Source organism: Oncorhynchus gorbuscha, linkage group LG24, assembly GCF_021184085.1.
Source record: "Oncorhynchus gorbuscha isolate QuinsamMale2020 ecotype Even-year linkage group LG24, OgorEven_v1.0, whole genome shotgun sequence".
NCBI lineage: Eukaryota > Metazoa > Chordata > Actinopteri > Salmoniformes > Salmonidae > Oncorhynchus > Oncorhynchus gorbuscha.
The window spans coordinates 58176602-58203853 of NC_060196.1; the positions used below are offsets into that span (position 1 = coordinate 58176602).

General features: G+C 46.1%; 1 protein-coding gene and 1 pseudogene across 2 annotated transcripts in view; both read left to right on the top strand.

Annotated features, from left to right (window-relative positions):
- vars2 (valyl-tRNA synthetase 2, mitochondrial) overlaps nucleotides 1-1038 on the top strand; it is a 29095-nt gene extending 28057 nt beyond the window's left edge. Inside the window, exon 30 of the mRNA XM_046325441.1 lies at nucleotides 886-1038. Within this exon, the coding sequence (XP_046181397.1) occupies nucleotides 886-975 (90 nt within the window). The 3' untranslated portion in view covers nucleotides 976-1038. The remainder of the gene's footprint in view (nucleotides 1-885) is intronic.
- Nucleotides 1039-4820: 3782 nt separating this feature from the next.
- On the top strand, nucleotides 4821-26125 carry LOC124012793 (annotated as a pseudogene). Its single transcript, XR_006834773.1, has 3 exons — nucleotides 4821-5328; nucleotides 17612-18908; nucleotides 24238-26125. The product of XR_006834773.1 is annotated as an alpha-1,3-mannosyl-glycoprotein 2-beta-N-acetylglucosaminyltransferase-like (transcript).
- Nucleotides 26126-27252: the final 1127 nt, after the last annotated feature.

Below are 27252 nucleotides of genomic sequence, written 5' to 3' on the forward strand. Positions count from 1 at the left end.
GTTGAGAACAAGTTCTCATTTACAATTGCGACCTGGCCAAGATAAAGCATAGCAGTTCGACACATACAACAACACAAGAGTTACACATGGAGTAAAACAAACATACAGTCAATAATACAGTAGAAAAATAAGTATATATACAATCTGAGCAAGTGAGGTGAGATAAGGGAGGTAAAGGCAAAAAAAAGTCCCTGGTGGCGAAGTAAATACAATATAGCAAGTAAAACACTGGAATGGTAGATTTGCAGTGGAAGAAAGTGCAAAGTAGAAATAATGAGGTGATGGACCTCTCAATATTAAATGGATTTACCATTTTAATTCAGGCATGGAAATCACGAGTTCGGTAGCTGAGCAATACATTTTTAGTATGCGTAGTATTGGGACGTTAGATAGTCCAGTATTTGCATACCATAGAAGAAAAAACCATGTGCACGATCTCACAATAACAACCTTTGTATTTGTCACGTGAGCAAACTTGCTTTCATCCTGTGATCAAATGTTGTTGATGTAAACTGGAGCAAAATGGCCGACATACCAGCATGTCTACTGTTTACATCCAAAATGGCATCCTATTACCTCATAAGGCTCTGGTCAAAAGTAGTGCACTATATAGGGAATAGGGCCCTGGTCTAAAGTAGTGTACTATATAGGGAATAGGGCTCTGGTCAAAAGTAGTGCACTATATAGGGAATAGAGCTCTGGTCAAAAGTAGTGCACTATATAGAGAATAGGGCTCTGGTCAAAAGTAGTGCACTATATAGGAAATAGGGTGCCATTTGGGACGTAAACCATTGATGAAGATGTTCTTGAAAGAGACTTTGCTTTGTATTTCTGTTAAATGATTTGCCTTCATTCCCTCCCCCACAATGGAATGTATCTGTTTAGATCTCAGCCTTGGAGCAGGAGCTGAGGAACATTGAGGAGCAGCTGTCAGCACTACAGGGACCTCCAAAACACAACTCTGGTCAAAAGTAGTGTACTACGTAGGGTTTTTCACTAGTTCCCACAGTCAAAGTTAAATAAAAAATCAAAAATGCACATTTTTGTTTTCATTCATTTTTTAAAGTTTTTTAAAGTTGGGGTTAGCCAATTTATTTTAAATTGGGGTTAGGAATAAGGTTAGCAGTGTGGTTAGGTTTAAAATCAGATTTTAAGAAGAGACATTTTAGAACTAGGCGCGGTTAACTAGTGATGACCACTGTGAGGAATAGGACCCTGGTCTAAAGTAGTGCACAACGTAGGGAATACGGTGCCATTTGAAACACAATCACAGTGAGAGAGGACCTCCCTCTACATGGACAACTTGACTGTCTACAGTGTCTGTCTGCAGGGATTCAACTCTGGATCGGACATTGATTATATCAATCATGGACTACCAGGTTTTCTGCCATTGAACACCAAGAACTGCAGGCCCTGGAATAACTACAGTGGTGACCGTACCCCTAACTACAGTGGTGACCGTACCCCTAACTACAGTGGTGACCGTACCCCTAACTACAGTGGTGACCCTACCCCTAATTACAGTGGTGACCCTACCAGTGGTGACCGTACCCCCTAATTACAGTGGTGACCGTACCCCTAACTACAGTGGTGACCGTACCCTAACTACAGTGGTGACCCTACCCCTAACTACAGTGGTGACCCTACCCCTAACTACAGTGGTGACCCTACCCCTAACTACAGTGGTGACCCTACCCCTAACTACAGTGGTCACCGTACCCCTAACTACAGTGGTCACCGTACCCCTAACTACAGTGGTGACCCTACCCCTAACTACAGTGGTGACCGTACCCCTAACTACAGTGGTGACCCTACCCCTAACTACAGTGGTGACCGTACCCCTAACTACAGTGGTGACCGTACCCCTAACTACAGTGGTGACCCTACCCCTAACTACAGTGGTCACCGTACCCCTAACTACAGTGGTGACCCTACCCCTAACTACAGTGGTGACCGTACCCCTAACTACAGTGGTGACCCTACCCCTAACTACAGTGGTGACCCTACCCCTAACTACAGTGGTCACCGTACCCCTAACTACAGTGGTCACCGTACCCCTAACTACAGTGGTGACCCTTGCTTGGAGTCAAGCCATATAGGCATGAATGTAAAATAATACATCATTCAAATAACACCACTTGTCTGTCATCAAAAAACAGCTCTATCCCAGGGTTCCCCAGCCGAATTTGGCCCGCTGGTGATTTTTTTGGGCCCCCCAGATTCCAAGCAAAATTAAAAAAAAAAAAAAAAATTGACATAAAAGGCTATAAAACACCAGAAAATCAGCTGCAAGTTATTTTAATTTTGGAAATGTGTTCCAAAGTATTCCCACATATAATAGAGAGATATAGGTTAGCGTATACAAATGTAAGCAAAGGTTTGACATGATTGTTTTAGTCAAATATTACACAGAACAACAAAAAATGTATGCGACATGTAAAGTGTTGGTTTCATGAGCTGAAATAAAAGATCCCTGATATGCTCCATATGTACAGAAAGCTTATTTCTCTAGTGAGCATTTCTCCTTTGCCAAGATAATCCATCCACCTGACAGCTGTGGCATATCAAGAAGCTGATGAAACATTATGATCATTATACAGGTGCACCTTGTGCTGGGGGACAATAAAAGCGTGCAGTTTTGTCACAACACAAAGCCACAGATGTCTCACATTTTGAGGGATCTGTACAATTGCCATACTGACTGAAGGAATGTCCACCAGAGCTGTTGCCGGATAATTTAATGTTCCTTTCTCTACCAGAAGCCCCGTCCAACATCGTTTTAAAGAATTTGGTTGTACTTCCAACCGGCCTCACAACCGCAGACCACGTGTAACCACGCCAGCCCAGGACCTCCACATCCGGCTTCTTCACTTGCAGGATCATCTGAGACCAGCCACCCGGACAGCTGATGTAACTGTGGGTTTTGCGCAAATGAGCTTCCTAGTTCCGACTAGCACGTGAACGCGGGATCTCATGGCGTGGACGCGATTGGTCGACAGTCTGCTGGGAGGAGCGTTGTACGTTACTCCATACATTTTCCACTGGGATTCTTATCTCCTTTTCTAAAATCTCTGTCAAAGCTCCTTTTGAATTAAATTAAATTCAAAGTGCTTTATTGACATGTGAAACATATGTTTACATTGCCAACGCTGTATCTGTCTGTTTCCCGATTTCCACTAGTTGCACAGTCAAAATGTGACGTATAGTAAACATTCATGAAAACAAAAATGTGCCTTTGTCTTCATTTAAGGTTAGGGTAAGGCATAAACTAGCAGTGTGGTGGAGGTTAGGTTACAGCTCCCTTGTCTTAAGGGTAAAAAATTATCCACCTTCACTAAACCCCTAATATAAAGCAGCTTAAAATCACATATTAAGAAGATCAATAGTCGAAATGGGTGGGGTTTATGACCAGGAACATTTTTTTTTAGAATATATACTTTGGACAATTGGGCTAGAGGGTACAATAGCATATTACACAAGGACCTTAAGGGACATACATACACTTATAATTCTATTCTGTGGGCAGGTGTTGGCAACTCCGCTGACAGTTTCTAAACTCAGAGGCACAACATCGCGAGACTTCGGGAAATGTTTGCGAAACAGGGTTTGAGAAGAGAACAATTCTTCCTTAGTTAATTTTCTCGACATCTAAAAGGCATAATCTATAGATTCAAGCCAATGTCTTAAGTAGTTGAACATGTTATTACTCCAACTTCGTGAAAGTGTCACACGTTTCGTCAAAAACAACTTCTCTCAAATGCGTGGCTTTGATTTGACGGCATGCACAGTTTCGGCCTGAGACGACCTTCAGACCCTGCTGTGTTTGTACGCATGAGCTCAGCTAGACAATTTCGCTACGGAATCCCGAAGTGTGATAGGCGGAAACTGCTTCTCCAATAGAAATCCCCCATCTTCGAACTGTACTGTCAAGGATTTGTATAACTAAACCAAGATAGATCACAGCCTGTCGTTTCCAAAGGGAACAGATGAGTCATAGTGGGCAGATCAAGCAAGGAGGTGGGCAGAGCTTGCGAGATCCAATTGTCCCGTTCTAGAAAATATCTGCATATTTCCATTAGGAAACACTTACTCCTGAAATTCGCGTGTGCATTATTTCAATTCGACTTTGAACTCCTAAAACAACGCGCTTTTAAAAAACTTTGACAAAGGCGGAAGTTTACAAATCTTAGTCCACTAATATGCATAACAGATTCCAGTTTGGGAAACAGAAGTGTAATTGAGATCAAATGTTTCATCGATGAGAAAAATTTGCAGAGTGTAGGACAAAATCCAACTTCTCCGACTGGGCGCCAGTTGGCTTCCTCTCACTACCATATTTGGCAGTGAGTGGAAACGCCAAACGGATGCTTCATATTTATACATTCGGTGAAATCTGTCTCGTTGTTCTGTGGTACTGTCTTTGGCCTACTTGCTTGCTGACCACAGTCACAACAGGGGTGTATTCATTACGCCAATGACGTTTACAAAACGTTCCGTCTGTTCGCAAAATGTTCAAAGTGAAAACATTTTCCAACGATAAAAAAGGTAGGTCTCTCCCCCGTTTTACTTTCTTGCTGTTTGGTTCTTAAACGGTAAACGGTTTCCGTTGCAAGACGTAATGAATACACCCCAGATAGCAGAAAAATGGCCAATTTCGCCGGAGCGCCACCGCCCTTATGACGGTTGTCATGGCACTTTGTTGCTAGGGAAAATTGTACAGGGGACGAGGATGAAAGCGGAAGTTAGAAAGGATACAGCTTTTGTCAGATTAACGTCAAATTGGACTTTTCGCAGCAGGTTAGAATTTCCGCAGCAGGTAAAGGTAATTAAGGTAAGGAAAAGGGTTAGGGTTATGTACAATTAAAAACAATAAGACACTTTTACCGTTCACTTGACAAAAGCTGGATCCCTTCTAGCCGTGACCAGGGGGCGTGGCCTTGCTTAACGAGTCAATCCGGAAGTAGTATGGAGCGTGTAAAATTCGGTGGTGTCAAATGAAAAATACCGTCAAGAGCCAGTGAAACACACATACTGGCTTGGACGGATTGGTAGGAGAACAGTGGTGAAAAGGACGATGCATATCGCAAGACTCGGTGAATTCCTATGTTGATAAAATAAATCAATTGAACACATCTAGCTAAATGTCGAATCCAAGAAAGAGGGGAGGAAATGTGGACTGGACATGCAGTGAGGCACTGACACCGGTGGGCAAAACGGAGAGGAATTAAAGTGAGAGGAGTGAAGCCGATCAACTGAAACCATTCTTCGACATCCAAACTGGCTTTCCAGATAGCAAGCAACACGTCCTACCGGGGCAAATTACAAAAGGTGAGGTGGAAATTGTACTCTTGCTTAGCTAACGTTAGCTGTCTGAAGCTAGCTTGATCAAGTTGACTTGATTTACCTAGCCGTGAGCTAGGTCGTTATGGAACAAGCTCGCTAACATTTGATTTATGAAAAGGTCAATTTGCTTGCTTGGCTAGCTAGGATGTAAGCTAACTAACGTCATTGGTATGGAGATCTTCAAGTATTGCAATTTACAAACTTAAACTCAACTTGTGGTTGCAATGATGTGCAAACATTCAGTCTTGGTCATGCAACAAAATGATAAAATAGTTGTAAGTTCACAACGTTTGTTATTCAAACTATTGTAGGCATTTTCTAATATTAGATTGTTAACTTTGAAATCACGTTTGCCAAGTTTTTGCTGTGTAGTTGTCTCAAATGGCTCTTACAGGCAAAAGATAGTCGAACAACAATGTAGTTAGCTGTCAAAACAATAGTAGCGAAGCGACACAGTTCAGTTGTCTTGACTGGCTTCAGCTTGCTTTTCTTAAATACCGATGACCAGGTTTGTTTAGTAGGCAACTCTTCTCCAAGACACATATTTACTTTAATAGCAAAGCTGATTCCAGGAAGGCTAGTCTTTTTTAGTTGAACTTCGACCTTCTAATTTTAGAGTTTTAACCTACCAGGTACTTACACGTTTCAGTGAGAGGGAGGGAGGGAGGTTAGCGTTTCAAATGCCCCCCGTTGTCCTTTAAACTTTCTGATGTGTTGAAAGAGATACTGGGAGAACTAGACCGCTCTGCTTCAGGTACCGTAGAACAATACTTTTCACACCCTTTGGCACCTCCTTTCAAACCTGACTTTCTCCTTTGGCTTTTGTGTAACTTGTCTCTTACAATGCTACCATAGATTGTCAAGTTATTACCCTCTTAACTGTTTGTATACCCACAAGTCTATGCTGTCTACTCATCTGTCCCCGAACCCCAACACCTCTAGTGCAGTACCTCCTTTTTTTTCTCTTTTCGTTTTTCCCTAAACTACTTAATTCCGTCGTTCACTCACCCTATAACTGTCTACGTGTTTAAAGCCATGTGTTTCTGATGTAATGTTAACATTGTGTGTGTGTGTTCTAGTGAGGATCAACTGGATTAGATTTACTGTAGCTCTTGGTGTCCCAGGGTGAGATGGGTAGATTAGCCTCTCCAACTCTGAATTTGTTGTCGTTTTTGAGCACCCAGGAAATGAGGCTCACCAATTACCTCAACGATATACATTTCCTGAAAGTCAAAAGTAAATATAGTCCTTTTTAGCCTAGCTTTTCAACCATGAACATATGGAGTACAGTTGATGTAGGATTCAGTAGCACATTACTCAACCAGACCAGGACATCTACTCTAAATTAGTTTGTACTTAGTCCGATTGCAATGCTTACAAGATTATTGTTATCACCTGTAACTGGTTTAGACACCTTGAAAGTCTCCTGTTAGGATATACAGTGTACCCCCCCCCTACATTAGTTTGTACTTAGTCCGATTGCAATGTTTACAAGATTATTGTTATCACCTGTAACTGGTTTAGACACCTTGAAAGTCTCCTGTTAGGATATACAGTGTACTGTAGGGTGGGGGTAGGGGGGCTACCCCCACCCTACCCTGGACTCAATCGATACCCTCTTCCCTATGTCTATCCTTCTGCTTAGATGTAATGTTTTCGGTAACTGTTGCGCGTCATTTCTACCCTATGTCAAAACTTGACGGAAAACCACGCCCACGGGTAACCTAGCAACAGTCAAAGCCGCGCTGATTGGTCAGAGTTCCGGACGTTCGCTGTGAGCGAGGGAACAACGCTCGAGATAAATTCCCCACGGACCGAGCGGTTTGTTATACCGGCCGCGGTTACCTGTTTCCTGGCCTCGCTTTGAATTAAGTTCAACTAAAAAGGTCACGTACGTCTCTCTATAAGAGAGCTCCATTGACTCACTATTACTGACAATCAATGTAATGTTAGCTATATCTTTGCCCATTCAGCGAAAGCTAGTTATACAGCATCTCATTCAGTGTCCAAATACCACAAATGTCATGAAGGTAAGTATCTCAAAACACTTTAGATAACTTAGTGTGGTTAGGCTGGCTGAAATTAATTTGGTATTTTATTTAACCTTTATTTAATCAGTCACTAAAAAGCTACATAGTTTAATGCAACTTCATAACCAAATTCGGTAAAATGGCGAAGTATGGATGGCAATGTTTTTCTGTTTTTGGTGGGGATTCCCCCTCTGGCGTTCTTCCTCCTTTACTTCTCACTCTGACCAATCAGCACGGCTTTGAATGTTACTAGGTTACCCGTGGGCGTGGTTTAGCACCAAGTTTGACGTGAATAGAAAAGGACGCACCTGTTCCCCCATGTCTGTCTTCACTCCTGCTGTAGGTCTAGAGCTAGTTGTAAAATATCAGGGCATTTCAGGATGTAGCCTAGGCTAGTCTGTGTTCAGGACCAAGGCCTGTTGAAAGGATTCTCTTGGATGCATTAAATAGTCAAATGTTGTCTGTGATATTTAGGTCTTATTTGATTGGATTTGACTTTTAAGTCATTTGAAAGCTGTCCAAATATGATCCTTGACCTGGTTATGAGGCTTGGATATTATTTGACAGCTTGTTGCCATTGAAATGCTCACTCCGCGAGTATTTACAACATTCTAAAACCAAATGCAAATGTTGCCATGTTTGTTTGAGTCTCTTTAAATCTTACATTTAAGTCATTTAGCAGACGCTCTTATCCAGAGCGACTTTAAATCTTCAGCATATTGATTGTGTGCAGTGCTCTCTTCTCACATTAGGTTGATTGTCATAATTATTTGACTGAATAATAGTGAGTAATGAATCGTATAGCCTATTTCTTAACTTCAATTTATTTAACCTTTTATTAAACTAGACAAGTCAGTTGAGAACAAATTATTATTTGCAATGACAGCCTACCCCGGCCAAACCCTAACCCGGACGATGTTTGTCCAATTGTACGCCGCCCCTTGGGACTCCCAATGATGGCCGATTGTGATACAGCCTGGAATCGAACCAGGGTCTGTAGTGATGCCTCTAGCACTGAGATGCAGTACCTTAGACTACTGCGGCACTCGGGAGCCCCAATAATCTCAGTACCTTTTTTTCTCTAAGCTTTAACAGCTAGTATGTACCAGGGGTGCGACGCGTGTTCTCTGCCTATCATACCATCTGGTATGTTGGTTTATGACCTCGTGATCAGTTATTGACAACAAACCCTGTTCAAACAGAAATACTTTAAAAAATAAAATCAATCTGAATAAAACTTTAAAGCTTTTTAAATCTATGCCAATAATCAGTTATATATATATATATATATATATATATATATATATATATATACACACACACACCCAGTCATCCAGGAGCTGGGTATTGGGATTTACCATGCGGGGTATTGGGATTTACCATGCGGGGTATTGGGATTTACCATGCTGGGTATTGGGATTTACCATGATACCTAAGACTATTGAAATCTATCAAATGTATTGATGAAGCCCTTTTTACATCCGCACATGTCATACAGTGCTGTATAGAAACCCAGCCTGAAAGAGATGCACCACTGAAACGGTGCACATTCTGTCCCACTGGTCCCGAACTGGTCCCTGCAGACTGACTGCATAGGCAGGTTTAATATATTGTTAGGGGGATTCTTAGGTAGGAAACTGCTTACATAGTTTTTTTGGGGGGGGGGGGGTGGGGGGGTGCATCCCAAATTGCACCCTATTATGTGCACTACTTTAGACCAAGGCCTATAGGGTAGTCGTAAACTACTTTAACCCAAGGCTCATATATTCAATATAGGACATTTGCAGGGTTTGGCGGCAGCAGCAGCAGCAGCAGCAGCAGCAGGGTGGAGTTACAGAGGTGTCATGAATCTTAACGTATCTTAACGACGTAAACAATCTAGTTTATGTCCCTCATCTGGAGAAACCTGCTGGTTGTGGACCATAACGAGAGGTCCTCCAGTGTCCCTCATCATCTGGAGAAACCTGCTGGTTGTGGACCATAACGAGAGGTCCTCCAGTGTCCCTCATCATCTGGAGAAACCTGCTGGTTGTGGACCATAACGAGAGGTCCTCCAGTGTCCCTCATCTGGAGAAACCTGCTGGTGGTGAACCATGACGAGAGGTCCTCCAGTGTCCTTCATCTGGAGAAACCTGCTGGTGGTGAACCATAACGAGAGGTCCTCCAGTGTCCTTCATCTGGAGAAACCTGCTGGTGGTGAACCATAACGAGAGGTCCTCCAGTGTCCTTCATCTGGAGAAACCTGCTGGTGGTGAACCATAACGAGAGGTCCTCCAGTGTCCTTCATCTGGAGAAACCTGCTGGTGGTGAACCATGACGAGAGGTCCTCCAGTGTCCCTCATCTGGAGAAACCTGCTGGTGGTGAACCATAACGAGAGGTCCTCCAGTGTCCCTCATCTGGAGAAACCTGCTGGTGGTGAACCATAACGAGAGGTCCTCCAGTGTCCCTCATCTGGAGAAACCTGCTGGTGGTGAACCATAACGAGAGGTCCTCCAGTGTCCCTCATCATCTGGAGAAACCTGCTGGTGGTGAACCATAACGAGAGGTCCCCCAGTGTCCCTCATCTGGAGAAACCTGCTGGTGGTGAACCATAACGAGAGGTCCTCCAGTGTCCCTCATCTGGAGAAACCTGCTGGTGGTGAACCATAACGAGAGGTCCTCCAGTGTCCCTCATCTGGAGAAACCTGCTGGTGGTGAACCATAACGAGAGGTCCTCCAGTGTCCCTCATCTGGAGAAACCTGCTGGTGGTGAACCATAACGAGAGGTCCTCCAGTGTCCCTCATCTGGAGAAACCTGCTGGTGGTGAACCATAACGAGAGGTCCTCCAGTGTCCCTCATCTGGAGAAACCTGCTGGTGGTGAACCATAACGAGAGGTCCTCCAGTGTCCCTCATCTGGAGAAACCTGCTGGTGGTGAACCATGACGAGAGGTCCTCCAGTGTCCCTCATCTGGAGAAACCTGCTGGTTGTGAACCATGACGAGAGGTCCTCCAGTGTCCCTCATCTGGAGAAACCTGCTGGTTGTAGACCATGACGAGAGGTCCTCCAGTGTCTCTCATCTGGAGAAACCTGCTGGTGGTGAACCATGACGAGAGGTCCTCCAGTGTCCCTCATCTGGAGAAACCTGCTGGTTGTAGACCATGACGAGAGGTCCTCCAGTGTCCCTCATCTGGAGAAACCTGCTGGTGGTGAACCATGACGAGAGGTCCTCCAGTGTCCCTCCTCATCTGGAGAAACCTGCTGGTGGTGAACCATAACGAGAGGTCCTCCAGTGTCCCTCCTCATCTGGAGAAACCTGCTGGTGGTGAACCATAACGAGAGGTCCTCCAGTGTCCCTCATCTGGAGAAACCTGCTGGTGGTGAACCATGACGAGAGGTCCTCCAGTGTCCCTCCTCATCTGGAGAAACCTGCTGGTGGTGAACCATAACGAGAGGTCCTCCAGTGTCCCTCATCTGGAGAAACCTGCTGGTGGTGAACCATAACGAGAGGTCCTCCAGTGTCTCTCATCTGGAGAAACCTGCTGGTGGTGAACCATAACGAGAGGTCCTCCAGTGTCCCTCATCTGGAGAAACCTGCTGGTGGTGGACCATAACGAGAGGTCCTCCAGTGTCCCTCATCTGGAGAAACCTGCTGGTGGTGAACCATAACGAGAGGTCCTCCAGTGTCCCTCATCTGGAGAAACCTGCTGGTGGTGAACCATAACGAGAGGTCCTCCAGTGTCCCTCATCTGGAGAAACCTGCTGGTGGTGGACCATAACGAGAGGTCCTCCAGTGTCCCTCATCATCTGGAGAAACCTGCTGGTGGTGAACCATAACGAGAGGTCCTCCAGTGTCCCTCATCATCTGGAGAAACCTGCTGGTTGTGGACCATAACGAGAGGTCCTCCAGTGTCCCTCATCTCTGGAGAAACCTGCTGGTGGTGAACCATAACGAGAGGTCCTCCAGTGTCCCTCATCATCTGGAGAAACCTGCTGGTGGTGAACCATAACGAGAGGTCCTCCAGTGTCCCTCATCATCTGGAGAAACCTGCTGGTGGTGAACCATAACGAGAGGTCCTCCAGTGTCCCTCATCTGGAGAAACCTGCTGGTTGTAGACCATAACGAGAGGTCCTCCAGTGTCCCTCATCTGGAGAAACCTGCTGGTTGTAGACCATAACGAGAGGTCCTCCAGTGTCCCTCATCATCTGGAGAAACCTGCTGGTTGTGGACCATAACGAGAGGTCCTCCAGTGTCCCTCATCTGGAGAAACCTGCTGGTGGTGAACCATAACGAGAGGTCCTCCAGTGTCCCTCATCTGGAGAAACCTGCTGGTGGTGAACCATAACGAGAGGTCCTCCAGTGTCCCTCATCATCTGGAGAAACCTGCTGGTGGTGAACCATAACGAGAGGTCCTCCAGTGTCCCTCATCTGGAGAAACCTGCTGGTGGTGAACCATAACGAGAGGTCCTCCAGTGTCCCTCATCTGGAGAAACCTGCTGGTTGTGAACCATAACGAGAGGTCCTCCAGTGTCCCTCATCTGGAGAAACCTGCTGGTGGTGAACCATGACGAGAGGTCCTCCAGTGTCCCTCATCTGGAGAAACCTGCTGGTTGGTGAACCATAACGAGAGGTCCTCCAGTGTCCCTCATCTGGAGAAACCTGCTGGTGGTGAACCATAACGAGAGGTCCTCCAGTGTCCCTCATCTGGAGAAACCTGCTGGTCCTCCAGTGTCCCTCATCTGAGAAACCTGCTGGTGGTGAACCATACCTCCAGTGTCCCTCATCTGGAGAAACCTGAACCATGGTCCTCCAGTGTCCCTCATCTGGAGAAACCTGCTGGTGGTGAACCATAACGAGAGGTCCTCCAGTGTCCCTCATCTGGAGAAACCTGCTGGTGGTGAACCATGTCCCTCATCTGGAGAAACCTGGTCCTCCAGTGTCCCCCTCATCATCTGGAGAAACCTGCTGGTGGTGAACCATCCAGTGTCCCTCATCTGAGAGGTCCTCCAGTGTCCCTCATCTGGAGAAACCTGCTGGTGGTGAACCATAACGAGAGGTCCTCCAGTGTCCCTCATCTGGAGAAACCTGCTGGTGGTGATCTCTGGAGAAACCTGCTGGTGGTGAACCATAACGAGAGGTCCTCCAGTGTCCCTCATCATCTGGAGAAACCTGCTGGTGGTGAACCATAACGAGAGGTCCTCCAGTGTCCCTCATCTGGAGAAACCTGCTGGTGGTGAAACCCTGTGTCCCTCATCATCTGGAGAAACCTGCTGGTGGTGAACCATAACGAGAGGTCCTCCAGTGTCCCTCATCTGGAGAAACCTGCTGGTGGTGAACCATAACGAGAGGTCCTCCAGTGTCCCTCATCTGGAGAAACCTGCTGGTGGTGAACCATGACCTCCAGTGTCCTCATCATCTGGAGAAACCTGCTGGTGGTGGACCAGTGTCCCTCATCTGGAGAAACCTGCTGGTGGTGAACCATAACGAGAGGTCCTCCAGTGTCCCTCATCTGGAGAAACCTGCTGGTGGTGAACCATGACGAGAGGTCCTCCAGTGTCCTCATCTGGAGAAACAGTGTCCCTGGAGAAACCTGCTGGTTGTGACCATCCTCCAGTGTCCCTCATCTCTGGAGAAACCTGCTGGTGGTGAACCATAACGAGAGGTCCTCCAGTGTCCCTCATCTGGAGAAACCTGCTGGTGGTGGACCATAACGAGAGGTCCTCCAGTGTCCCTCATCATCTGGAGAAACCTGCTGGTGGTGAACCATAACGAGAGGTCCTCCAGTGTCCCTCATCATCTGGAGAAACCTGCTGGTTGTGGACCATAACGAGAGGTCCTCCAGTGTCCCTCATCATCTGGAGAAACCTGCTGGTGGTGAACCATAACGAGAGGTCCTCCAGTGTCCCTCATCTGGAGAAACCTGCTGGTTGTAGACCATAACGAGAGGTCCTCCAGTGTCCCTCATCTGGAGAAACCTGCTGGTGGTGAACCATAGTGTCCCTCATCTGGAGAAACCTGCTGGTGGTGGACCATAGAGGTCCTCCAGTGTCCCTCATCATCTGGAGAAACCTGCTGGTTGTGGACCATAACGAGAGGTCCTCCAGTGTCCCTCATCTGGAGAAACCTGCTGGTGGTGAACCATAACGAGAGGTCCTCCAGTGTCCCTCATCTGGAGAAACCTGCTGGTGGTGAACCATAACGAGAGGTCCTCCAGTGTCCCTCATCATCTGGAGAAACCTGCTGGTTGTGGACCATAACGAGAGGTCCTCCAGTGTCCCTCATCTGGAGAAACCTGCTGGTGGTGAACCATAACGAGAGGTCCTCCAGTGTCCCTCATCATCTGGAGAAACCTGCTGGTTGTGGACCATGACGAGAGGTCCTCCAGTGTCCCTCATCATCTGGAGAAACCTGCTGGTTGTAGACCATAACCTCCAGTGTCCCTCATCTGAGAAACCTGTCCTCCAGTGTCCCTCATCTGGAGAAACCTGCTGGTTGTGGACCATAACGAGAGGTCCTCCAGTGTCCCTCATCTGGAGAAACCTGCTGGTTGTAGACCAACCCTCCAGTGTCCCTCATCTGGAGAAACCTGCTGGTTGTGGACCATAACGAGAGGTCCTCCAGTGTCCCTCATCTGGAGAAACCTGCTGGTTGTGGACCATAACGAGAGGTCCTCCAGTGTCCCTCATCTGGAGAAACCTGCTGGTTGTGGACCATAACGAGAGGTCCTCCAGTGTCCCTCATCTGGAGAAACCTGCTGGTTGTGGACCATAACGAGAGGTCCTCCAGTGTCCCTCATCTGGAGAAACCTGCTGGTTGTGACCATAACGAGAGGTCCTCCAGTGTCCCTCATCTGGAGAAACCTGCTGGTGGTGAACCATAACGAGAGGTCCTCCAGTGTCCCTCATCTGGAGAAACCTGCTGGTGGTGAACCATGTCCCTCATCGGAGAAACCTGCTGGTCCTCCAGTGTCCCTCATCTGGAGAAACCTGCTGGTGGTGAACCATAACGAGAGGTCCTCCAGTGTCCCTCATCTGGAGAAACCTGCTGGTTGTGGACCATAACGAGAGGTCCTCCAGTGTCCTCATCTGGAGAAACCTGCTGGTTGTGGACCATAACGAGAGGTCCTCCAGTGTCCCTCATCTGGAGAAACCTGCTGGTTGTAGACCATGACGAGAGGTCCTCCAGTGTCCCTCATCTGGAGAAACCTGCTGGTGGTGAACCATAACGAGAGGTCCTCCAGTGTCCCTCATCATCTGGAGAAACCTGCTGGTTGTGGACCATAACGAGAGGTCCTCCAGTGTCCCTCATCATCTGGAGAAACCTGCTGGTGGTGAACCATAATGAGAGGTCCTCCAGTGTTCCTCATCATCTGGAGAAACCTGCTGGTTGTGGACCATAACGAGAGGTCCTCCAGTGTCCCTCATCTGGAGAAACCTGCTGGTTGTCAACCATAACGAGAGGTCCTCCAGTGTCCCTCATCTGGAGAAACCTGCTGGTTGTAGACCATGACGAGAGGTCCTCCAGTGTCCTTCATCTGGAGAAACCTGCTGGTTGTGAACCATAACGAGATGTCCTACAGTGTCCGATTCCCAGATTGCATCCTATTCCCTATATAATGCACTACTTTTGACCGGGGACCATAGGACTCTGCTCAAAGCAGTACCATCTGGGACACAGTGTGTTGTTTGTTTCCAGCAACAAAGACAACATGAGAGGGACCAAATTGATATTTATTAAGGGCCGTGCATTAGCTTTGACTGTGATCCAATCAAATCTTAGTTGTCACATGCGCCGAATACAACCTTACAGAGAAATGCTTACTTCAGTCAGGACTACTGTTGCTACGGATGCTGTCTGGTATACACTATATGAGTATGTGGACACCTGCCTGTGGAACGTCTCATTCTAAAATCATGGGCATTCATATGAAGTTGGTTCCCACTTTGCTGCTATAACAGCCTCCACTCTTCTGGGAAGGCTTTCCACTAGATGTTGGAACATTGCTGCGGGGACTTGCTTCCATGCAGCCACAAGAGCATTAGTGAATTTGGGTACTGATGTTGGGCAGTTAGGCCTGGCTCACAGTCTACATTCCTATTCATACCAAAGGTGTTCGATAGGGTTGACGTCAGGGCTCTGTGCAGGCCAATCAAGTTCGTCCACACCAATTTCGACAAACCATTTCTGTATGGACCTCGCTTTAAAAAAATATATTTTTTACCTTTATTTAACTAGGCAGTTAAGAACAAATTCTTATTTTCAATGACTGCCTAGGAACAGTGGTTTAACTGCCTGTTCAAGGGGAGAACGACAGATTTATACCTTGTCAGCTTGGGGATTTGAACTTGCAACCTTTACAGTTACTAGTCCAACACTCTAACCACTAGGCTACCCTGCACAGGGGCATTGTCATGCTGAAAGGGGGGTGCCTAGTCAGTTGTACAACTGAAATGGGTCTTCCGCATTTAACCCAACCCCTCAATCAGGGAGGTGTGGGGGGCTGCCTTAATCGACATCCACGTCTTCGGCACCCGGGGAACAGTGGGTTAACTGCCTTGCTCAGGAGCAGAATGACAGATTATTACCTTGTCGGGGATTCGATCCAGCAACCTTTCAGTTACTGGCCCAATGCTCTGTTGCCACGAAGTTTGAAGCTCAGAATCATCTAGAATCATTGTATGCTGTCGCGTTATTATTTCCCTTCGTTGGAACTAAGGGGTCCGAACGATGAAAAACCGCCCCAGACCATTATTCCTCCTCAACCTAACTTTACAGTTGGTGTTTTGCATTCGGGCAGGTAGAGTTCTCCTGGCATCCGCCAAACCCAGATTAGTTTGTCGGACTGCTAGATCGTGATTCATCACTCCAGAGAATGCGTTTCCACTGCTCCAGAGTCCAATAGTGGCGAGCTTTACACCACTCCAGCTGACGCTTGGCATTGCGCATGGCTGCTCGGCCATGGAAACCCAATTCATGACGCTCCCGACGAACAGTTCTTGTGCTGACTTTTCTTCCAGAGGCAGTTTGGAATTCAGTAGTGAGTGTTGCTTCAGCAATCGGCATTCCTGTTCGGTTAGTTTGTGTGGCCTACCACTTCACAGCTGAGCCGTTGTTGCTCCTAGACGTTTCCTCTTCACAATAACAGCACTTACAGTTGACCGGTGCAGCTCTAGCAGGGCAGCTATATGACGAACTGACTTGTTTGAAAGGTGGCATCCTATGACAGTGCCAAGGTGAACGTCACTGAGCTCTTCAGTAAGGCCATTCTTCTGCCAGTGTTTGTCTATGGAGATTGCATGGCGGTGTGCTTGATTTTTATTCACGTTCAGCCACACCCCGTTTCTAAATCCACTTATTTGAGGGGTGTTCACATACTTGCGTGTGTATATGTCCATCCTATATATTAGTGTGTGTGTGTGTGTGTGTTTACCCATGTTAAATGATTTGAAAGGGGATCCTCGGGTTACTGTTAACAGGCTTTTAAAATCTCCATTGAATAGAAAAGGATGGTTTTAGCCTAGTTTTCTGGACATTAGGCTAACAGTTGGGTTCAACACAGAACGCCATGACGACAGTCTGCAGAAGTACTTCAGCTTGAATTTGTGCCGACGGGATGTCCTGTTCCGCTGTGATACTCGGGCCGACGGGATGTCCTGTCCCCCTGTGATACTCGGGCCGACGGGATGTCCTGTCCCCCTGTGATACTCGGGCCGACGGGATGTCCTGTCCCCCTGTGATACTCGGGCCGACGGGATGTCCTGTCCCCCTGTGATACTCGGGCCGACGGGATGTCCTGTCCCCCTGTGATACTCGGGCCGACGGGATGTCCTGTTCCCCGACGGGTACATAACATGGTTGATACGTTCAGCTGTACAGTGATCTTAAGAAGGGTAGTGAAAATGAAGCTGTTGCCGTACTCAACCTCACAGCGTGATTCATTAGCACAGCTTGATTACAGCTTGATTCATAGGCTCAACACACAAAATAGCTTTATGGTGACACCGGTGAGCGATGATGAGGCAACGGCTGCAAGATTCGTGGTTGGACCATCCCCTAATGAACAGTTTGGGTCTTGTTCTGATTCTGCTCAATGACAGTCAGCGATTTCTAGATGATAGAACTCCAGTAATAACCTCATCTGTCCAGAAATACACTCGTTTTAGTCTAGGAGGCACTGATGTCTCGGATCATATCGTGCTTGTTTATTTCGGAAATGTACTAAATTGATGCTAACAGTTTCTCTGTCCTCTGTTTCAGGATGATGGCTGAGGGATAACGGCAAGGACTGTCAGCCCCTCCACCCCAACGTGACCCTGGTTATCTTATTCAAACACCCCTTTTCCCCTTGTTTTTCTCAATTTCCTCTTGCCCCAACTCACTCTCCTGTCCCAGTGTTTCATGGAGGAGAACCAAACCGATACAACAACACACTGGGTTAATACTCACGTCTCTGAAATAGAGGTTCTGGATCATTCTCCTGTCATGTTATCGATCAGACTCAATGATTGGATGAGCAGTAAGGATCACGTGATCAGACCACTGTTCTCTCCACCTCTATTGGACGTCTTCTCTTTCTCATCTTTGTGATCGATTTGGACCCTATTGGCTGTTGTCATTTCAACTCTGTCCCCCCCCTCCGCTGTTTTCTTTTCCTCACTGCAGTCTATCCTCTGATGTCATTGGGCCATGGTTCGCAAGAGAGGTTCCCTTATCTTGTGTGGAGCTTTCCTATTCGTCGCCTGCAATGGCTTGCTTCTACTTTTCCTTTGGGGACGGCCTCCCATTGGTAGACTTGGGGAGGGGGGAGGGGCTGAGCCGGGGGGAAGGGAAGAGTGGGGAGTGGCCAAAAGAAAAGGGGGGTGGGACTAATCTGGCTGGTGAGGTGATCCGATTGGCCGAGGAGGTAGAATCGGAACTCGAGACCCAGAAGGAACTTCTGAAGCAGATTCAGAGTCACAGGTCACTATGGGAACAGAGGAGAGGGAAGGGAAGAAGACGGATGGATGGAGGGAAGGTAGAAAATAAAGAGGAACACAAACCGCCGCCACAGTTGCCTCCAGTACCTCCGAAGGACGATTCAGAGAACAAGGACCCAAGTCAAGAAAAAACTAAACAGGAATTTATTGTTGCAGCAGTCCCAGACCTTAAAGTAGACACACAACCGGACAATGACATAAAAGAACTGAACTACACCAAATTGGAAGTAACTGTCACCAGCCCACAAGTTGTCATTCCCATATTGGTTATTGCCTGTGACAGGGTGACCGTGAAAAGGAGTCTTGACAAATTGATCCAATACCGCCCCTCTGCAGAACTCTATCCAATCATAGTTAGCCAGGACTGCGGCCATGCTGAGACGGCCCGTGTGATTGGCTCGTATGGCAGTCAGGTGACTCACATTAGCCAACCAGACCACTCGGACATCCGGGTACGGCCGGAGCACAGGAAGTTCCAGGGTTACTATAAGATTGCCAGACACTACCGCTGGGCCCTCAACCAGGTGTTCGACACACTCTCTCACTCCACCGTGGTGATCGTGGAAGATGACTTGGAGGTAAGTGAACAGAAACTGAAATCTATACACCACCTGTCTGCATGCACTGTAATTGAGGAATGGATTTAAAGTGCAGCTAGCTAGCAATAGAAGTATCTAGTAGCCTTGCATGAGCTTGTGGCTCATAGGAGTCTTTCTCCTGTTTTCTAGAGCATGAAGCACCTTGATGTACAGTACACTAGTGTGTCGCAGGGCATTGGGTCCCATTTTTACTACAGAACACTAGTGTGTCGCAGGGCATTGGGTCCCATTTTTACTACAGAACACTAGTGTGTCGCAGGGCATTGGGTCCCATTTTTACAACAACACTAGTGTATCGCAGGGCATTGGGTCCCATTTTTAAAAAACATTTTTTTTACAACCTTTTGGTATGACTCGGCTGGGAATCGAACTCTCAACCTCCGGTGTGGACACTCTAACCACAAAGCCTGTTGGTCAGTTTAGTATTCGTATAAAGCAGCACTAGATTCATCAACGAGGCCTAAGTGATGAATCCACTGCTGTATTTTAGTTGCACTGCCAACATCCAGCCCTGGTGTCATTCCCAGAACCATAATTTCTTTAAGGGAACGACGTCCCTGTGGCCTACAACAAAAACACGAAGTGCTCCGTTTGAAGCACTGAGCTTTAACACCCCCCCCCCCCCCCCCCCCCCCGCTCCCTGCAACAGGGGCAGAATATGCCTTCTGTCTGCCTGCTCAGCACATTCCATTGGGTTATATGGGAAAGTTTTTAATTCCATCTGGCTCACATTGACATTTTAAGATAATAATGATGATAAAAATTGATCCTAATATGTCCCTCATTTGCACAGCCCTTTCATTGGGAAAACCTAAAACATAGCTTTTGCATTAAACATTTCGAAACATTTCTTTTTATGGCCTCACACCACTAGTTTATTGGTCTAGGGCAATGCTGTCGGGAGGTATGCCATATAAAAATGTGATTAAATTAAAAAATATTTTTCACACTGTAGCTCAGTTGGTAGAGCATGGCGCTTGTAACGCCAGGGTAGTGGGTTCGATTCCCGGGATCACCCATACGTAGAATGTATGCACACATGACTGTAAGTCGCTTTGGATAAAAGCGTCTGCTAAATGGCATATATTATATATATATTTTCCCACGGGGGCTATACATTTTTGATGAGTTTTTTTTTTCTCGCCTGAGTAGCCTCGTTTCACTGCCAAAAATACAATTCTACCATCTAGTGTTGAGCAAAATAACAACGTCATACAGGGAGCCTAGTGAAATAATGAACATCCAATCACATTAACCGTTACTCATCCAATCGCATTAACCGTTACTCATCCAATCGCATTAACCGTTACTCATCCAATCGCATTAACCGTTACTCATCCAATCGCATTAACCGTTACTCATCCAATCGCATTAACCGTTACTCATCCAATCGCATTAACCGTTACTCATCCAATCGCATTAACCGTTACTCATCCAATCGCATTAACCGTTACTCATCCAATCGCATTAACCGTTACTCATCCAATCGCATTAACCGTTACTCATCCAATCGCATTAACCGTTACTCATCCAATCGCATTAACCGTTACTCATCCAATCGCATTAACCGTTACTCATCCAATCGCATTAACCGTTACTCATCCAATCGCATTAACCGTTACTCTCTCACAGGAAACCTTCAGTCTTATCACGTTTCGTTCCTAAAATGTCTGCACATTTGGAAAAAATAAGCCAAGGGAGTTTTTTGAGCGAGAATAAAGACAACTTTCGGGTAGCAAGACATGTATAAAAGCAACAGATGCCATTTAATAAGAAGGTGCTAGAAGCGTCTTATATGGTGAGCTACTGAGTGGTTTGGACAGGCGAGCCCCATACTATTGTGGAGGACTTCATCCTTCCTGCTGTCACGGATATGGCCGGGACATTTCTGGGGGAAAAGGCCCCAAAAACTATATACAATGACTTCATCAAACACTGTTTCACAACATATCAGTGACATGGCAGGAGATGTGTGCGAAGCAGGAATTCTTTCAAAACAAGCCAGTGAATTATATGAGTTCCAGCTGGATGAGTCAACATGCGTGGCGGGCCTGGCACAGCTCCTGGTATATGTCCGTTATGTTTATGGGGGGTCAATTAAGGAAGACATTTCTCTCCTGGAAAACAGGACAGGATATTTTTAAAGTACTGGACAGCTTTTTGACATCAAATGGACTTTGGTCAAGATGTGTTGGTATCTGTACTGATGGTGCAAAAGCCAGGACAGGGAGACAAGGTGGGGGGGTAACATGCATGGAGGCAGTTGCTCCCGACTCCACTTGGGAACACTGCAGCATCCACCGAGAGGCTCTTGGGTCCACTGCAGCATCCACCGAGAGGCTCTTGGGTCCACTGCAGCATCCACCGAGAGGCTCTTGGGAACACTGCAGCATCCACCGAGAGGCTCTTGGGAACACTGCAGCATCCACCGAGAGGCTCTTGGGAACACTGCAGCATCCACCGAGAGGCTCTTGGGTACACTGCAGCATCCACCGAGAGGCTCTTGCTGCCAAAGGAAAACCTGACCGCTTGAAAGACGTTTTGGACACTACAGTGAAAAAAAAATGGTTAACCCCTGAACTCGTGTGTTTTCTGCACTATGCAATGATTTTTTTATTTTTATTAAAAATATATATTTTACCTTTACCTGCCTAGGCAAGTCAGTTAAGAAAAAAATATTATTTTCAATGACGGCCTAGGAACAGTGGGTTAACGGCCTATTCAGGGGCAGAACGACAGATTCCCTTGTACCTTGTCAGCTCAGGGGTTTGAACATGCAACCTTCCGGTTACTAGTCCAACGCTCTAACCACTAGGCTACCCTGCCGCCCCGATACAGCGCCTTGCAAAAGTATTCACCCCCCCTTGGCGTTTTCTATTTTGTTCCATTACAACCTGTAAATTAAATGTATTTTATTTGGATTTCATGTAATGGACAGACACAAAATAGTCCATATTGGTGAAGTGAAAAAAATAAAAAATAAAACTTGTTTCAAAAAATTCAAAGCAGGAAAGTGGTGTGTGTTTATGTATTCAGCCCCTTTGCTATGAAGCCCCTCAATAAGATCTGGTGCAACCAATTACCTTCAGCAGTCACATAATTAGTTAGACTGCACACAAGTGGACTTTATTTAAGTGTCACATGATCTCAGTGTGTGTGCAATTGAGAATATGTGGGGTGACTTAGATTGCTGTTCACCAGCGGAACTCAACCAACTTGAAGGAGCTGGAACAGTTTTGCCTTGAAGAATGGGCAAAAATCCCAGTGGCTAGATGTGCCAAGCTTAGAGACATGCCCCAAGAGACTAGCAGCTGTAATTGCTGCAAAAGGTGGCTGTACAAAGTATAGATTTTTCTTTTTTGGGGGATAGTTTTGCACGCTCAAGTTCTGTTTTTTGTTGTCTTATTTCTTGTCTGTTTCACAATGAAAAATGTGTTGTATCTTCAAAGTGCAAGTTGTGTAAATCAAATGATACAAACCCCCTAAAAATCTATTTTAATTCCAGGTTGTAAGGCAACAAAATAGGAAAAATGCCATGGGGGGTGAATACTTTCGTAAGTCACTGTAAGAGCTCTTTGTCACTTCCAACGAGCCGGGTTGTGACACACTCACTCATTCTTATGTTTTAAAACATGTGTCAGTGTTTGGCAGGCTTACAATGATGGCAAAAAACAACAATTGAGAGTGCGCTGACCCTGGTGCTAGAGGGGGTACAGCTGACCCTGGTGCTAGAGGGGGTACAGCTGACCCTGGTGCTAGAGGGGGTACGCAGCTGGAGGTTGAATGTTTGAAGGGGTATTGACTATAAAAAGTTTGGGAACCACTGGTCTAGGGTAAGGACTAGTCTATTGGTCTAGGGTAAGGACTAGTCTAGGAACTAGTCTAGGGTAAGGACTGGTCTATTGGTCTAGGGTAAGTACTAGGGTAATTACTAGTCTAGTGTGACCAGTGGGTTAGCCATAGTAGGCTCTGTTCTGTTTCGGCCCAGTAAAGCCCACCCTCTATAAACATCTGTGGATTATTTTAGCAGGTGCTTTTTATCCAAAACTACTTAGTCAAGCATGAATACATTGTTTGTATGGCTGGGCCTTAGTGGGAATCCACACAATCCTGGCTGTTTAGATCACTAAACTGACCTCAAGCCAGTAGATGAATCATGATGAACCAAGATGGACAGAGAAGGGTGCACAGTAGGGACGGAGCCAGGGGACATTTGTAATCCTGGTTTGCGTTCCCCGACGAGCAGATGTTGAACTGATTTAGTGGATTAACCACGTTCACACCCGGCAGAGTGGGGTGTGAAGACAGACCCCTCCATCCTGCCCCACTCATCCCCCATTTCATTTTCAGACCAAGGTTGTGTCCCAAATGGCATCCTATATACTGCAGCCCTATCTTTTAAACAGGACCCATAGGGCTCTAGTCAAAAATAGTGCACTATATAGGGGTTAAGGTTCTATTTGAGACGCGAGTCAAATGAAACTGCCAGCTGGCTGAACAAATGCTCTAGAAACAAACCGCGTCGGCAGAATTCGTCACGAGAGATACAGGAAATGACCAAATCAACAGAATTGTTACCATAAAGGGGGAATACCTAGTCAGTTGTACAACTGAAACATCTTCTTTTAATCCAACCCCTCTGACTCAGAGAGGTGCGGGGAGGGGAGGGGGGCTGCCTTAATCAACATCCACGTCTTCAGCGCTAGGGGACACGAGTCACCAGTTAAAAGCTTCTAGGCTAAACTTTGCTCCCTTAAATCAAACATTGAGAAACGGAGGGGGGGGGGGGGGGTGTACTGGGAACTGTGTCCACTTATGTAACTGTTCCCTCAGTTGCTTTTCTACATATTGTCACCACCAATCTGAACACATTTATCATGTTTGCTTCGGTTAGTCATTTCATGTTGACACACTATTGGCATTATATTAATTGAACTTTGAACTTCTCATTCATTGAGGCTCCTATTGGTTGTTGATCAAGCCTGCTCAAGTTCTTTGTCCTTTTTGTTGTCATTAGGTTTGTATTGCATGGATTCGTACTGCAGATGCAGTTTTCACAGCCGGTTGATTGTTGACGAGCAGAAACAAACGTGTTTGGTTATCGTTTGGCATTACAATGAGTGACGCATAGTTGACACGATGGCACAAAACAGATCTGGGACCAGATTACAGCTTTCATAATTACGAATAGTGGTGCAGGATATCTACTGAATAATTCATGTTTTATAAGTGAAAGGGAAAACGTACTAAGACAAGTTATCCTGCTGTAAAACAGATGACTTATCCAAAGCTTCTCTGTCCCGTCCAGGTGGCCCCAGACTTCTTTGAGTACTTCCGTGCCCTGCACCCCATCTTGACCTCTGACCCCACCCTGTGGTGTGTGTCTGCCTGGAACGACAACGGCAGAGATGGCCTGGTGGACCCTGGGAAGGCTGACCTCCTCTACAGGACAGACTTCTTCCCGGGGCTGGGCTGGATGCTGCTGAAGGACGTCTGGGCAGAACTAGAACCCAAGTGGCCCACGGCCTTCTGGGACGACTGGATGCGTCACCCCGAGCAACGTAAAGAGCGCTCCTGCATCCGCCCGGAGATCTCCAGAACTATGACCTTCGGACGCAAGGGTGTCAGCTTGGGTCAGTTCTTTGACCAGTATCTGCGTTATATTAAACTCAACACTGACTTTGTGCCTTTCACCAAACATGATCTGTCTTACTTGATGAAGGAGAACTTTGACGTGAACTTTGTGAAGGAGGTTTACAGCGCCCCCCTAGTTAAAATAGAAGAGCTACAACAAGGGGGAGGTTTGAAGGAAATGGGTCCATACCGGGTACAATATTCCAGCCGGGAGAGTTTTAAAGTCATGGCTCGTAACTTAGGGGTTATGGATGACTTGAAATCGGGGGTTCCCCGTGCAGGGTACAGAGGCGTGGTCAGCTTCCTGTCCCGTGGACGACGGGTCTTCTTGACCCCACCTGAAGGATGGACAAAGTACGACGTCAGCTGGAGCTGAGAGGTTCGGACAGAACCCGTCAGCTGGAGCTGAGAGGTTCGGACAGAACGTAGTGTGAATGGTATCGAAGACCGACTTGAGAAACGCCCTCTCAAACCAAAGAAAACAAGGTCACATGAAGAAACGGGAGCTAAACCAAACAGACAGGCTTGGTGGGTGAAGGGATTTGACATGTGGTAGAAGTAGTTTGGGTAATGGACAGGAGGAGTAAGGCACTCCTTGTTTTATGAGTGAAACTGAATGCAGTGTAACACAGGGCACAGCCCAGGGAGTGAAACCACAGTCTTTCGCAGAAAGTAAGAAATCATTTAGTGCTTGGTTGTTCTCCTGCTAGAGCTTATCTAGGAAAGGTTTTACTGTTTGCTTCAACCCAATGTCTTAAACTGACTCTAAAGTTCTGGACAAGCACAAGTTTGATTACATTGATTGATTGGGAGGGCTCAGATGAGCTTTTTGTCTTGTTCCCTGTGTCACCAGGTCTTGTAAAGGAGAGGCCAAACCCCTCTCTGGTCACATCCCAAATCGCACCCTTTTCCCTATTTAGTGCACTACTGTTGACCAGGGCCCATAGGGATTAGGGTGCAATTTGGTACAGCCTATGTCTACATTCTACTTTAAAAGAACTTGCAGTATTCTACTCACTCAAAGTGAATGAGGTCAAAATATTAGCTAGACTGGTATTAATTGAATATTATAAATATGATTGTCAAATTTGGTTTATTCATTTAAATGTTTTTTTGGGGGCGGGAAAGGCTATTTTTGGGAAATGTTATTTAGCGATCTTGTAAATGGTTTATAAAGAGATTCTTCAGATGGTCAGAGGTTCATACATTGCCACATGCAGCGCACCAATTTAACACATCGTATGTGACATTCTGTTGATGTTGGGTTTATCCCAAACGGTACCTCGTTCCCTAGAAAGGGAAGAGGGACGCAGATGCTGACTATATACTCGAGTCCTTTCCAAACGGTGGTATTCTACAGTAAGGTTTGTTGAAAAACCAATGATTATGATTGTTTTACTTTTTTCTTTCTTTTTTCTCTTCATTTACATGATGGGTGATACATTTATGTACTGTATTTAGTTCTGGGGTGATCGATTCATATGTCCTTATGGTGGAACAAAACAAAAACACTGCCTGATGTGTTAACTTTAATACGTTGCAAATAAAACTGACTATTTTGATATTTGTCCACGTCTTGAGTCAGCAGTTACAGACTAGTCTTATTGTTCCTGGTCCTTTCCCACTTGTGTCCCAAATGGCACCCTATTCCCTATATAGTGCACTACTTTAGACCAGTTCCCTATATAGTGCACTACTTTAGACCAGTTCCCTATATAGTGCACTACTTTAGACCAGTTCCCTATATAGTGCACTACTTTAGACCAGTTCCCTATATAGTGCACTACTTTAGACCAGAGCCCTATATAGTGCACTACTTTAGGCCAGGGCCCTATTCCCTATATAGTGCACTACTTTAGGCCAGGGCCCTATTCCCTATATAGGGTGTCATTTGGAACGTAACCCAGGCTCGGTTATCCCAGTCCTCTTTATCCTGTTGACTTCCTGCCCTATCTTGCTTCCTGTTTCATAAACAGTCTGGTCTGATCACTTTCACAATCCAGATTAGAAGAGCCGAGAGATCAATTGAGGTGCCTCAGCAAGCAGATTTAGACAAACGGGCCATGGAGGACAGTATTTTATGACTATTGGCAACCTGAGAAATATTTCTCAACTCCCAAGGATTATGGCCGTCATTTCAAATCAAGCTAGAGGCTAATATGCCCAATACCTTAAGTACATTTATGAAATTATTTTTGCTTTCTTTGTCCGTTACTTATAGGTTGGCAATGGACAGAACGGTAGAATTGAGCGTCTGCTGGCCTAAAGTGCTTTAACACCACTGAGCAGAGTACCTGCCATGAATTGCAAACCAAGTTTACATCTAGAAACGATGAGGGTGATTCTTGTAACACACTGTGCTGAAAGCAAGTGTACGAACAGCCCCACACTGCACCAATCTCTCTGGTGACATTTCTGCTTTAGGCTATAAGAGCTACTGTACTTTACCTTGTGTGTATCAGTCTCCGTGACAGTCTGATCTAATGTGTAGCAGTCTCCATATCAGTCTGTGACAGTGATCGAATGTGTATCACTCTCCGTGACAGTCTGATCTAATGTGTAGCAGTCTCCATATCAGTCTCCGTGACAGTGATCTAATGTGTAGCAGTCTCCATATCAGTCTCCATGACAGTCTGATCTAATGTGTATCAGTCTCCATGACAGTCTGATCTAATGTGTAGCAGTCTCC